Here is a 14320-nt window from a genome sequence, read left to right as displayed (position 1 = left end):
TGAGGTATCAGATTACATTGATAGAGAGGATGACAGAGGTGCTCAACTTGCAGGGTCATGGATCCCTTTGTTGTATGCAGATGATATTGTATTGATAGCAGAATCACCAGATGGAATGCAGAGGCAACTAGATGCATTACATAAAGTCGCGGAGGACAGTGGACTGTCGGTAAACTTGGGTAAAACCAAAGTTATGGTGTTTAACACCACACCGCAGTGGGTTAGGAGATCGGCACCTACATTTGCATATGGCCAGGATACAGTAGAGTACACAGATGCATACACATACCTTGGTGTGGTATTTGCAGGACCGAAGTTTATTCTTAAGAAAGCAGCGGATGCTAGATTATCCAGAGCCTCTGCGGCCTTTGGAGGGTTGGAGAGGATGTGTTCACAAGTGCAGTTTCAGGAACCACGAACAAAACTTTGGCTCTTTGATACTGTGGTGGCTTCGGCTATGCTTTATGGGGTCCAGATTTGGGGACCATCTGTGGATCAGGATAATTGGAAGTCAATGGAGAGACCTTTGGTATCTATGATTTCCCGAATGATTAGAGCCAAGGCCTCCGTACCACACGCGATTACCCGAGCGGAACTAGCGGCCCCTCCGATAGAAATTGAATCTCTTACCAGATCAGTGTCCTTTATACATGGTTTGTGGGATACAAATAGTTGCCGATATACTAGACTGGCCCTCGAATCCTCTCGACAATTAGCAATGAAAGGGGATACATCATGCTGGTATGCGCAACTGTCCTCGTGGTTTCAGAGACACGGGTTCAGTATGGAAAGATTACCCCCCTTCCCTATACTCTCTTGAGGCTCCATCACTGGCAATTACACGAACGGAGATTAATAAAATCATCCGTCAGTATCTTATATAGTTGGACACTAAGAGGACATGGGTAGACCCTACACAAGAATTGGGCACGAAGATGGCCGACTACAAAGAAAACTTGTTCTTCTCTTGTAGAGCTTGGGAGCAGGGTCTTTTGACCTTGATCTTGCCATATTAGCTGCAATCTGAGTATTGATGTGTGTACTTTTCTGGTGGATGTTTGTTCCCGATTCGCTTTGAGGGTGGGGTGATACTCTCTCGGGACGTGATCCAGACAGGAAGATCAACAGCAAGTTTCACTCTCAGTTCTCGGAGTCTTATCTCTTGCTCTGGGCGTGATGCAAGGGCACTTTCAACTCTGTTTTGAGAGGTTTCTCCCCCTTGTCTTTGTGTCCTAGTTTTCTATCATCGTGAGGCCCAAATTAGAGATTTAAACGGATATTTCTTTGCCCGCAAACTACTATGAGGATCTTGTTTTGCCCAAGAAGGCTACCATCCACTAAGTCATGTGATTGAAGCTCTTTACAGAAGTTTCCGGTGGTGGTTCTCTTCAGTTACTTTGGCATGATTTATAGATGAATTTGCATCTTCTATGATGGATAAAGCTTCCAGATTCTTCTGCTGCTATTGCCATTTTGTTCATATTTTTTTCATTATAGGTGTGTTTGGAAGGTTACGAGTGCATGATCATCACCACTACTGTCTTCTACTTTGGTTAAGGCTTTTATTTTCTCCTGTTGCAGATTTAATCCAGAGAAGAGCACTTTTTAGTAGAATTTTAATTGCTAGCATGGTGGAATCTGCTTCCTTATCTGCTCTAGATGCACCTGTCAAAGGTATCTTTAGATTCTTATAGTGTAGCATTTGTGTGATTTGTAAATTGTTTCCACGATAACTATTTTTATCAGCTTTTGAAATGGTAGAGCTTTGGTATGCTCATGCAAGATGCTTATGATTGTGATAAGGGATGGAAAAACTTCCTTACAAGCCAGAAGGTTACAATTACTGGGACTGGAGAAATCATAAAGTGCATTACGTGGTGCAGGGAGAAGGGCCTCCTATTGTACTAGTCCATGGTTTTGGAGCATCTGCATTTCATTGGAGGTAATTATCTTCTGCCTCTAGTTATTCAGCGATTTGGGTAGTTTCCGATTGCAACCATGAATTGGGTGGGCCCTAGATACCTTGGCCTTGGTTTTCCAAGAGAGTATCACACACACAAAGAAGAAAGAATATTCATTGAAATATGATTATCTCTTTAGTTTGCACAGTAAGGTAGGTATTATTCAGATTGCAGATTCTAGTGGAGGCTTCAACGGTGGCTGTGAGTTGTTTTCTTTGTTTTTCTTGTCAGTAGTTTCATAAAATGCTCTCAGATTCTTAGCTGCGAAGGTAGAGGTATCATAACAATGCTAACAATGCATTTTAAGCATTTTCTTATGAGCTATAACCACATTTAATTCAACTTGTCGTTCTGCCAAAGTATTGGGCAGGCAGCCAATTCACCAACAAAAGGATTGTTCTGTGAGTATTACTAGTTCTAGGTCAGACCTCTGGAAATTTTTGTATATAAACTATTTGTAGTGTCTTCAGTGTACTGACAAAGAATATGAAAATATCTAAGAATATTGGTTCCATCAAGACGATGGTCTGAAACATTTGATTAAGAGAAACTATTGAAAATATCCATTGATCATTAAGTCAACTTGGTATTCAGTACTTGATTTGAATGAGTTGTGGTGTAATATGAAACAGGTACAACATTCCTGAACTTGCCAAAAAATTCAGCGTCTATGCTGTCGATCTCTTAGGTTTTGGATGGAGCGAGAAGGCATTGATTGATTACGATGCCAATCTTTGGAAAGATCAGGTGGCAGATTTTATCAAAGATATTGTCCGTAGCAAGGCCGTGTTAGTAGGCAACAGGTGATTTTCAACACTTAAGGCCAGTCCTTCCTGAGCCACTTCTTTGTGTCTATTTTTATCTTATCAGAACTGATGGTGTCTAAGCATATCCTCCGATAATCTGGGAGATTGTGAGATGTCACAGGAATATGAGGCGTTCTTTTCATCTTTGAAGCAAAATTTTCTCTCTCTCTCTCTCTCTCTCTCTCTCTTTAAAAGTGGGGCTTGTGACCCTTTGCATCACATAAAAATTGACCATAACTCCATATACAAGAAATATGGGAAAAACCTTGAAAGGCATACATTGAGATCATGGACCTCTCTCTCTCTCTCTCTCTCAACTCCTCGTCGGCTAGATCTTTAAGGTCTCTTGGGATAGTTTCCTACGACATTAAACTCTCTTCTTATTCTTCTTCTTCTCTTTGCACAACCCTTCCGGCCTGCGCGCTTGCGCTCCCCCTCCTGCATCCAATCTACTATTCTCCCGCCGGCTGCTTTCCAGGCCACAGCAGTAGGGCGGCTGTTCTAAGGGGGTAGAGGGAACCCACTTAGGGGGACACTTCATGACAGCCTCCCCTTACTCCAGATAGCAGCAGAAGGAGAAGATGGAGAAGAAGAAGACTTTCACCACAGCCTTAACACAGTCTATACCATCAGCCAAGCCATCGGCATGGGAGTCATATCTCCTGCAAGAGTTGAAGAAACTTCAAGCAGAAATGGCAGCCATGAAGAAGGAAATTATCAAGAAGGATGAACAGATAAGTGAGTTGCAAACACAAATGCTGACCATGAAGACACAAATATAATAAGCAAGAGAGGCCCCCATGAAAGAGACATTACAAAAAGAAATGACAAATCATGTGTTAAAGGCAAATTTATCAAACTCAGCACATTTTGCTAAAGAGGTCATGTGAGTAATCAATGAAATGGAAAGGGTCGAGGGCATACAGAATCAAGTTAGAATAGGTGGGCTTCCCTTAGGTTGGGATAGGGAAAACATTGCCCCAGATGTTGAAGATGATTATGTATTAGAAACAGATGTTCTTTAAGCACAGCTGAGCAAAGTCTTACCTTTCGGGGCCTGAGGGGAACCCACTTTCATCATAGTCAAAGACACACAATAGGCAAAGGTCTCATATTGGGGCAAATCTGAGAAAATAGCAGTCATGAAGCAAACAAGGTCCCTCCAAGGGACAAATGTATGGATAGCTGATGAACTAAGCCCACTGCAGCTTAAGAATAGGCTAGCAGAGTTGGCCAAAGTCAAAGAAGCAAAGAAAAATGGCAAATGGGCAGTATATAGAGCTGGGAAAGCAGTCATCGGAAAATTCCACACCCCACTCCTGAAATGGGTGAATCCACATCCTACTTAGATTTATAACTATTTCATCCCCATATAATGAATCCCATCGTAAACTCTCAGAGTCTCGAAGAACATACTATCACCCCCTTATTTTTTATTTTGATTTGCCTTTTATCGACACCCGAAGTGGAATGCAATGAAATATCTTTGTCCCAAAGGTCAATTTCGGCCTTCCGTGGACGTTAATAGATCTTTTTCTTTCTTTCTTTCTTTCTCTCTCTGTCTCTCTCTCTATGGAGCATTGGCTAGGGTCATGGATTACTGTGACCAAAGATGTCTGGGTTGTATCTTTTAGAGAGACGCAAATTCAGAGACACTCTCCTCAAAGGTGGACACCCCACTAAGTGATGTTCTACACAGAGAAAGATCATGGATTTCTTTACAGCCCCCGCTTAGCAATAGCACGATAGAGAGGAGACACTACCTGCTAGAAAAGGGACATCACTTGATAGAGCTGTCCAGCTAGCACAAGCCAAATGCCCCAAGCTAGGAGGATCCTCACACCACTGGAGATGCATACATAGGATGATCAGGATCATCATCGATCGACATCGAGCATGGCCTATTAGGCTTCTCAACATGGAGGGTATTGACACCCTACGACAGAGACCAATGCTTGATCTCTTAAGATGAGCTGTTGTACACCTCGAGCCTCTAGCCCTATTCGCCCACTTCTTCCGTGTATTGATGTACTGATGTATATGATAGTCTCTAGCACTCATCTCCCCTACCTTGTTGACCATGTTTATTGTGTTACCCCTCCCACCTACCCATCGATGTATGGTAGACCTAGATGTTAGATTTTGTGTTCATTTTCTATTTTCATAATTTCCTAGACAGAGTATCAGATTCCATTGGGATGTAACTTTTGGTCTCATAGGTCATTTTGCTGTTTTGAAGACGCTTAATATAACAGTTCATTTTATTTCATCTCTCTCTCTCTCTCTCTCTCTCTCTCTCTCTCACTTTTTTTTTTGTAAATCAATTTGATTTAGCTATCTGTGGGAAATCTCAAAGAGAGGAAAACCCACCAAAAAGATGTACAAGGAAAGGAACACAATAGTGTTCGGAGGTATAGAATAGCTAAAAACATTCATAAGAAAGCTGATGTATCTCTGCTGTGATATCACCAACTTCCAAGGCAAACCTCAAAGATTGCCGAAGGGAAATCTTGAAGAAAGGTAGTGGATCCGTATGAATGCGATGGAACATATAGCCATTACGATGCTGCCACAGGCTCCAGTATGCCCAAAACCTGACCCACATGAAGAAGGCTACAAAGCACTGCAACGCCGGCGAGAAGATACCGAAAATCCAAAACCGCTTATGGAAGACCGTCATGGGAAAACGTAGCCGCATACACGCAGAAACCCGACGAAGGAATTCTCGAGTGACACAGCAATCCCACAAGAGGTGACAAACATCCACATTGGCAGATAAGCAACGGACACATGATGAAGAACGGATACGGCGCATCCTAAGAAAGGTACCCACTGGGAGCACACCAAGTAAACACCGCCAAAGAAACAAACGCTCTTTCAACGGCGAACGACTTTCCCATAGTGCAGATATAATCCTGCGCCACCAAATATCTGATTTATGCATGTGCCAAATAGCGTTGCAATGATCAGCAATCCAAGGACGAGGCAGCAGAAGAGCATATGCCCGGCCAACAGAAATATCTCGAAATGGCATTTCCCCAAGCTTCCAGTCAGATATGCGATCACCATCAGCCAAAGGTGAAACCGGCAAGAAACCTGACAACATTTGCTGTAATTCTCTCCAAATCTGGCGATAGTGCATGCCCAATCCAAAGCGGTGAGCGGCAAATGGAAACTCGAAAGTGAAACCATCTGCATCCACCACATCCTCAACCACTCGAATGCCACGGCAGGAGAGGAAATACGTCTGGCGAGGCGAGCGGTCAACCAAAGTAAGAGAAAAAGCCCGACTCCAATGAAGACTCTCTGCACGAAGCGAGTTTCCTTCCCTCCGAGCATTCCAGGAAAGATAAATCGTAACCTGTTTCCATGCAGAAAGCAAGGTGGAAGAAAGAGGGCATCCAGGAATACGAGCATCCATCTTACCAAATACTGCCTCCCACATGGATGATTGCCAGTGACCAAATGAAGATGTAACCACATGCTGAGTCAAGTGTGCAAACATAAGAGTCCAAGACTGAGATTGTTGCACAAGTGTAGGCAAAAGCATAGCCTTCCTAGCAATGACATGCCTACGCAGGTCCAATATATTCAAACCACCAAAGCGCTTTGGTGTACATAGTTTTGCCATCGATATCAAGCGCAACCCTTTTTTGTGAGCACGCGTTCGCCACAAATGAGACAAAATGGCCGACATGAGAGAGTCAAGACAATGACGGGGCCAATGCAACAATGGAAAAAAGAACTGAACATATGTCACAAGGATACTCTGAACAATTCGTAGGCGAACATGTAGCGGCTAGGTATAAAGATTCCAGTAATGCAGTTTAACATTCAGGCGATTCATAACCCAATCCACTTTCTTCGTGTGAGTAACATTCCATCCAATTGGATAACCCAAATGCCTAGTGATTACATTTGGAAGAACAATCTCTCCTGGCCACAACAGAGCATGCCAAACACAAGAACGAAGCAGCAGAAGCTTTGATTTACGGAAATTGACTTTTAGACCAGCCGCAAGCGCAAACAATTCCAAAGCGTTCATAATCTCTTGAACATCATTTTGTTGATTGCGGGGCATAAATAGCGAGTCATCTGCATAGGCCTGCCCAATAAAAGTATGACCCGAAGGTAGCTGCAAACCATGAAGACGCTGCGCAGAGGTCAAGTGATCAAGATACATCAACAAAGGATGAGAAGCAATTGCATACAGCAAAGCACTAATAGGGCAACCTTGCCTAACCGAACAACCAAGCGGCCACGATTCTGTCAATTCCCCGTCCAGGATGCCCGAAGACGTACTACAATCATACAAGAAATAAACCACATTTGCCAACTTAGGACCAAATCCTAGACATCTCATTGTGGCAGCAATGAAGTCCCAATGCACAGTGTCAAAGGCCTTTTCAATATCAACTTGCATGACGAGCACATCTTGCTGCGTATACTTAGCATATTCCATGCCAATCATAAGATTGGCCAAATTGTCCATGATTTGACGATGAGGAATGAAACCATACTGAGCCTGATGAAGCCCTGTAAACAAATGGTCCTTGATGCGATGGATCAACATTTTAGCCAAAATCTTGTATATCACCAGCATCAAAGTTATGGGCCGCCAATGAGAGAACTGCTCGCAAAGCACTTGCTTGGGCAACAACTTAAGTAAGCCCTCTTTCCATGAAATTGGCAGATCCTGTTTTTCCCGTGCCACATTTATCATGAAGATCAGGGGTTGTTTAAGGTCATCCCAAAACGAGAGGAAAAATTCCACAGTAAGTCTGTCCCAACCAGGAGATCTCCACTGGCCCAATGCAAGCAAGGCACCATGCAATTCGGCGACAGAGAAAGGATCTTCAAGGCATTGTGCCTCCTGCGAAGACAGGATCGGACGAACATAAGAAAGCAACAATTCACGCACTCGACAAGCTGCCGAAGAAGGCTGAGATGGGGCAGCAAACACCGTACGGTAATGTGAAACCATAACCTCAGCCAATTTTCGCTTCGAAGAAGTCCAAGCACCCGAGGGAAGCATAACACATTTAATCGATTGCGAGACTCTCGAATGATGCAACTGCTTAAAAAATTTCTTCGAAGCACAACCTTTATCCATAAAGGCCTGTTGTCGGGCACGCGTTTGCCACTTAGCAAGCTTCCTCTTATCATTTTGCTGAATACACACTTGAGCTTCACATAACTCCGTCATCTCAGAGCCAGACAATGGGCGAAAATCAGCCAGCTGATGTAATCGTTGACTAACCTGTTTCGCATCACCGACAGTCTCCTGAATACGCTGCATATGCTGCCTACCATAGTCAGAAATCACAGTTTGTACTCTCATGACAAAACGATACCAAGCAGCATCCAAATCAATATGCATTTGAGCCAACAGCGGGGGAATAATATCGGCAACCATGTGACGAAAAGCTTCATGAGTAAGATAGGCATTATTAACATGCAACAAACGTTTTCCTGTGAAGAGGCCGATCACAAAAAGACTGTCCAAAAGACAACGATAGCAAAAGAGGATAATGATCCGATAACTGCGTGCATCGCTTTATTCCATGCATCAATCAGCGTGCGATTGTCATTGCATGGAAGTTGCTTAAACGATGCATTCTTGTTAGCATTAATAGAAGGAACGTAATTACGAGCAGAAAGTGGCGTGCGAATCTTCAATGCTTTTTTCTGCACCACCCATGTATTGACATCAGCAGGGCCAACTTTTTTGCCTTTAACAGCAGTCCCAGTCCCAAGATCAGTAACTTGTTGTACCTTGCCCTTCCCTTTATCCACAGTCGAAGCCACTTTAGCAGTAGAAACTCCACTTTGCTTGGCATCACTTGTGGGTTTGCCAGTAGGGAGAGAGGTGGACAAAGGAACAGCAGAGGGAGGGGGTTGCAAGACCGGCTCTGGACATTCGGATTGCATATGACCAAATTTGCCGCATCGAAAACAAGAATTCGCAAATTTTCCCCATTTAAGTTTAAAAGGGCGCTTGCCCACCCATGGATCACCTGAGTCAACCATAATACCATCAGGGGTAATCTTATCCGTGTCCCAAAGAATACAAAACCTGTTGGTATTCGCATCCAATTTTGGAGGACAGATAACCTTCCCGAGCTGCGCAGCCAACAACGGCAGGAGATGTCTCCACGTGCGAGGGAAATCAACAATTTCCACCCACACCGGGCATTTGTGACGAATAAGGCTCTGGTAGTCTTTAGTGAGTGCCCATGGGAGAACATGTGTCATCTGTGTATTAAAAAAGAGGGGAGACATCTCAAGCAAAAGATTTCGAGCTTCTATATCTGCGAGCAAAGCTTCATAAAATCCACGCGCCCCAAAGTAGACACCACGGACAGCTTGACGCTTAAGGAGAAAATCGACCCATTGGCCGACATCTTGCGCAGTAGGCATTTTCCCCGGGAAAAACAGAATAACTGCATCATAGCGTACTGCGCAACTGGGTCCATAAGATCCTAAACCGGAATGCGCACCTCAAGAGCAGGGGCCTGACCATTCCATGTCTGTCGAGCCTCCTCAAAGTCCTCATACAAGCATGCCTTTATCTTAGAAGCTGCCTCCGACGTGGAATCCATCGTTTTCCGACGCTTAAAGACGCACAGTGAGTCAAACATAAATTAAAAGAAAACCCCTTTTGCAAACAAAACCTATTGGCGAGAAACTTTTGGAGTCTACTGTTGAGAAAACCTTGCAAATAAGATACTAACCACAGCTATGTACATGCTTCACCGAAAGCAACAACCAAAACCCACAACAATGTACATTTCCTGAATTCTGCCAAAAGAAATGGAGCTTGACTGAGACACTACCCTGTATACAAACTGCTTTGTCAGTCTTGCATAACAATACCCCAGTTGGCGGGTCAAGTCCAAGAAGGACAATAAGAAGAGTCTCTCTCGATTGGGACTGCTCGCTGCTGCTGCACGCTCCCCCCTCCTTGTGCCATCGTTGCCCCTCACCCCCCCTCTCTCTCTCGCCCTCGCGCTGCCCCCAGCCCCCCCCACGCTACTCCCCCTCGCCCTCGCGCTGCCTCCCCCTGCCCCCTCTCGCCCTCGCGCTGTTTCCCTCACCCAGCCCAGCCCGCCACCACTGCCCCCTGCTGCCCGCGGCCCTCACCCCTAGCTGCCCCCTAGCCCGCCCGCCCCCCCCCCCCCCCCCCCCCCCCCCCCCATTCCTTGGCTGTTTTCTTCCTCCTGCGCCCCCCCCCCGGCCGCACCCCCCCCGCCCGCAGCCTTTGTACCCTCGCTCGCCTCTTTATCCTTCCCTCCATCCCCCCCCCCCCGTTCCTCATTGTCCCTGAAGGTTTTCTGCACCCTGCTTTGCAACATTTTTTCTTCGGACAAGTGTTCGAAGTACTCGGTTGCAGTTTTTCTTCACCGTCTGCTTCTTCGACTCAGTAGTAGACACAGATGGAGGCTCCAGCTCCGCCACAGAGGGACTCGCCTGAAGCCCCCTCGCCCGACCCCGCTGAGCCCACCATTCGACTTGCTCTTTCGCCGACAGAGCAAGCGAGCCTTGCCGCAGAGGTAGGGCGCTTCCAGGCGACTTCTGTCATCTGCAAGGTTCTCGGCACCCGTCCTAGCAGAGGAGAGCTGCGAGACCTTCTCCAGGCCCGCCTTCTCGCTGAGGTGGGCAAGATTTTGGATGTCCAGATCCTCGGACGGGGGTACTACCAGATCGAGTTCGAGACTTTCGAGATGGCCTCCAAGGTCATAGCTATGAGTCCGCTGGCCATCCGAGCATCACGCGCCCACTTTTGACAGTGGCGACATGGTTTCGACCCGACTTCGGATGTGCTAGTAGAGGAGGCAGACATCCCCATCTCAGTCTGCTTTCCTGGTTTACGGAGGGAGTACCTTCCACTTCTCTCCAGGATTGGCTCCGCCATCGGGATTGTCCTGGAGACACCTCGTACGGCAGCTTCAGTAGCTGCCAAGGCGGCTGGCATCCCTTCAGTTCGAGTTTTGGTCAGAGACACCCACACGCTCCCGAAGGTCATCCTTCTGCCTCGGGTGAGTGGGGGTTGGTTTAGACAGAGTGTGGAGTACTCGGGTCTCCTGAACCAATGCTTCATTTGCAGACAGATGGGCCACCTAGTGAAGGCCTGTCCACGGAGGAGGCCTCGACCTGCACCTCAGCCTCAGCCCCAGCCTGCCAAGGCTGGGCCGTAGCCACAGCCAACGGCACAGCGTAGAGATTCTGAGCCACCCTCCGAGCCTGGGGCTCCAGCGGAGGAGGGGTGGCAGCAGGTCCGTGGCCGTCGACACCAGGGGCCACAGCGACAGCCTGGCACTCAAAGTGGCCCTCAGGTGCCTACTCAGCAGCAGTGGGTTCCCACGGGGAACCGCTTTGGTCCTCTTGAGCAGGAGGAGCCCCCTATGCCAGCCTCCACTTCCGCTTCACCCTCGCCAGCCACCCCACCTCCAGATTTCCCCTCTTCCTCCTCATCCCCTCCCCTGCCCTCTGCTCCTGCCCACTCCCCACCTCGCCCCCCTGTCTCTATCGCCCCACCCCGCTTCTCTTCTCCTCCGCCCCCCTCTGCTCCTTCTCCCCCTCCTCCTGCTTCAGTACCACTGTCGACTCAGGAGACTGGTCCCTCGCCGGCGGCTAGGAGATCTCTTGGCAGCGCCTTTGCCACGAGTCGCCTAGCGAGAGAGGGTCAGCCATTCTTGCGGCCCCCTCTGTAGATTCAGACATCTTCCCTTGCAGCTATCCCTTGTGGTCTGACGAGCATTGACCTCCGACGTCGCTGGGATTTCTTCGACTACGGATTCACTCGCTTTCTCGGCGATTCCGCAGCAGACCACGAGGCAGCTTGCTTCAGGGTCCACGCTCTGTTCCTCGCCGCTAGGGGGACGGAGGCCTTGGACTCAGCAGTTGGTTTCTCCTTTCCCCTCTGTGGTAGGACCGAGACAGAGTGGTCCCTCGACTCAGTGGTGGGATGGTTGCATACACAGATTCTCGAGTTCTCTCACCACATGGGAGAACTTAAGAGTTACAGATTTGCTGCAGACTTTGTGGCCAGAGGCCAAGTTTGCGGTGACATCCCCAGACTCAGCAGGATGTAGGCACATTGTGGTGTACTTTTTTGCTGATACGCAGTGTTTGCCTTGCTATGTATACATTCATGAGGACTCCTGGTCAGAGGAGGTTGCTTTACGCACGGCTCGCTCTGCTTGGGCTTGGGCCAGGCACTCACTACAGGCTCGCCTATCTAGAGGACGCTCGGATGCGGATTACTCCCCATCCAAGCTTGCCTCGAAGATAGCCTGTCTTGCTGCTGCGGCAACATCTATTCTCTCTCGCTCCCCATGAGGATCGTCTCGTGGAACGTGCAGGGATTAGGTGGGCCCTAGTTTCAGCGACAGCGGGGCCGATTGCGTCAGGAGCTTCAGCGTTGCCTTGTGGGAGGAGAGATTGATCTCCTTATGCTTCAGGAGCACCATTTGTCTGAGAGCCGCATTCGGCGATGTGGTCAGATTTTGCGTGGATGTTATGATACGTTTTGGTCAGCTGCTTTTGGACCTGGAGGCATCCAGGGTAGGGTATGTATGACTATTGCGGACTCATTGCAGCAGGCCATTGTGGGCAGAGGGATTATTGTGCCAGGCAGGGCTCAATGGAATACTTTGCAGGTTCAGGGTGGCGTTGTGGGCTTCCTAAACATCTATGCGCCCAATGTGGCGAGTGCTCGTGTAGAGTTTTGGTCACAGATTGTTGAGTCTTTGCCACAGATTGACCATTGGTGTGTAGGAGGGGACTTCAACATGTTGGAGGACCCTTCTGACAGGATCGGAGGCAGCCATGCTATTGTGCATGGAGTCGAGTTAGCAGCTTGGGAGAGGTTGTGTATGACTCTGAGGGTCTCGGATACATGGCAGCATTCTGGCTTTGTGAGGCCTCCAGAGAGTCTTGCCTTCTCTAGATCGGACCGCAGAGTGGGAGGAGTGAATCTATCGCTGATAGATCGCTTCTACACTAGTGACCACTTCAGTGACTTGGGGGGATCAGTGGGCATCTTGGCAAGGACATCCTTCTCGGAGCATGCACCAGTGATCCTCACAGTGGCAGATAGGCAGAGGAGTGGGAGCACGATGCTTCGCATCCCAGAGCGGGTCTTGTTGGACTCAGCACTCAGAGAGAGGGTAGAGGCTCTCTGGACAGAGGGCATGGACAGCCAGGCTCTACCTGCAGACAAAGTGGCCTTAGGCCTAGCTCAGCTTAGCCACTTTTTTCTCCAGGAGTCTCTGGCTCGACGGGCTGCAGCGAGAGAGGAGCAGCAGCGTCTCAGACGAGGCATTGCTTCACTACAGAGGATGCAGGAGCAGCATCCAGACAGTCCCTGGTTGGAGGAGCAGTTACAGCAGGCTCGACAGGAGCTTGCTTGCACAGAGGAGAGGCGCCATGTGTTTGCCTTTCATCGACAGGCATCTCAGTGGACTCAGGTGGGTGACAGAGTGATAGGTGCCTTTTTTGAGGCAGTGGGACCTTGGCACTCGCATGCCAAGGTCAATCAGCTGAGGAGACCCGATGGGTTAGTTGTTTGTGAGCCTGAGGATATGCGTGCAGTGGCTACTGACTTTTACCGTGAGCTATTGTCGGCTGAGTCCCAGTCAGAGCGACAGGATGCATGCAGGGAGCAGGTTTGGGCGCAGATGCCTTGTCTTGTGACTGAGGAGATGCGCCAGAGGCTAGAGATACCTCTTCAGCTTGAGGAGCTGCACACGGCTCTTAGGGCCCTCCCGCGTGGTAGCTGTCCAGGTGAGGATGGGCTGACTCCTAGCTTTTTCTTGGAGTACTCGGACTTGCTTGGCCCAGATCTGTGTAGTGCCTTTCAGTACATTCTACACACAGGAGTGATGCCGGATAGCATGAGTGAGGGCCTGATTTACCTCATCCCAAAGGAGGGTGGCTCCTTGGATGAGATTCGACAGTGGTGCCCCATCACCATCCTCAACTCAGCCTACAAAATTCTTGCCAAGGCTCTGAGTTTGAGGATTCAGCCACTTTTGGGGAGCCTTATACATGGGACTCTGGCAGGTTTTGTCAAGGAACGCAGTATCCTTGACAACATCTTCACTTTCTGGGAGGCTTCTGCCTTGGCACATCTCTGTGGGGAGGACCTTGTGATTCTTCTTCTCGATTTTGAGAAGGCATACGACAGAGTTGACTGGGACTTTCTAGAGGGCACGCTTCGCAGGATGCGCTTCTCAGATGCTTGGATCAGAGGGGTGTCAGCTTTGTACAGACAGGCTCACAGTCAGGTGCTTTTGGCAGGAGGTGGAGGTGAGCGCTTATTGCTCAGACGATCGGTCAGACAGGGTTGTCCTCTTGCCCCCTTTCTCTTTCTGTTCTATGCGGAGGCGATGAGCAGATTTTTGGTGTCAGAGCAGGTTGGTTTGAGGGGCTTAGCACTCCCTATACGGGGAGATGAGCTTCTGGACGCTGAGTTTGCGGACGACTCAACCTTGTACTTAGAGGGCCACGTGGCCAATTTACATAGATGTGGGTAGGCTTTGGAGACCT

At 48.3% G+C, this 14320-nt stretch overlaps 1 protein-coding gene and 1 pseudogene across 2 annotated transcripts in view; both read left to right on the top strand.

The window, feature by feature from the left end:
* LOC147437233 (alpha/beta-Hydrolases superfamily protein) overlaps nt 1-14320 on the top strand; it is a 56987-nt gene that overhangs the window by 9450 nt on the left and 33217 nt on the right. Inside the window, exons 2-4 of one of the 2 annotated variants that reach the window (XM_086486816.1) lie at nt 1582-1674; nt 1804-1942; nt 2594-2764. In XM_086486816.1, the coding sequence (XP_086342942.1) occupies nt 1582-1674; nt 1804-1942; nt 2594-2764 (403 nt within the window). The remainder of the gene's footprint in view (nt 1-1581; nt 1675-1803; nt 1943-2593; nt 2765-14320) is intronic. The other variant, XM_086486817.1, reaches the window with a different exon arrangement.
* LOC147437234 (uncharacterized) lies at nt 3349-4116 on the top strand (annotated as a pseudogene).

This window comes from Adiantum capillus-veneris, chromosome 17 (assembly GCF_014529385.1).
Source record: "Adiantum capillus-veneris isolate H3 chromosome 17, ASM1452938v2, whole genome shotgun sequence".
Classification (NCBI taxonomy): Eukaryota; Viridiplantae; Streptophyta; class Polypodiopsida; order Polypodiales; family Pteridaceae; genus Adiantum; species Adiantum capillus-veneris.
The sequence above is the reverse complement of the archived record's forward strand: the minus strand, read 5'-3'. Positions and strand labels throughout refer to the sequence as shown.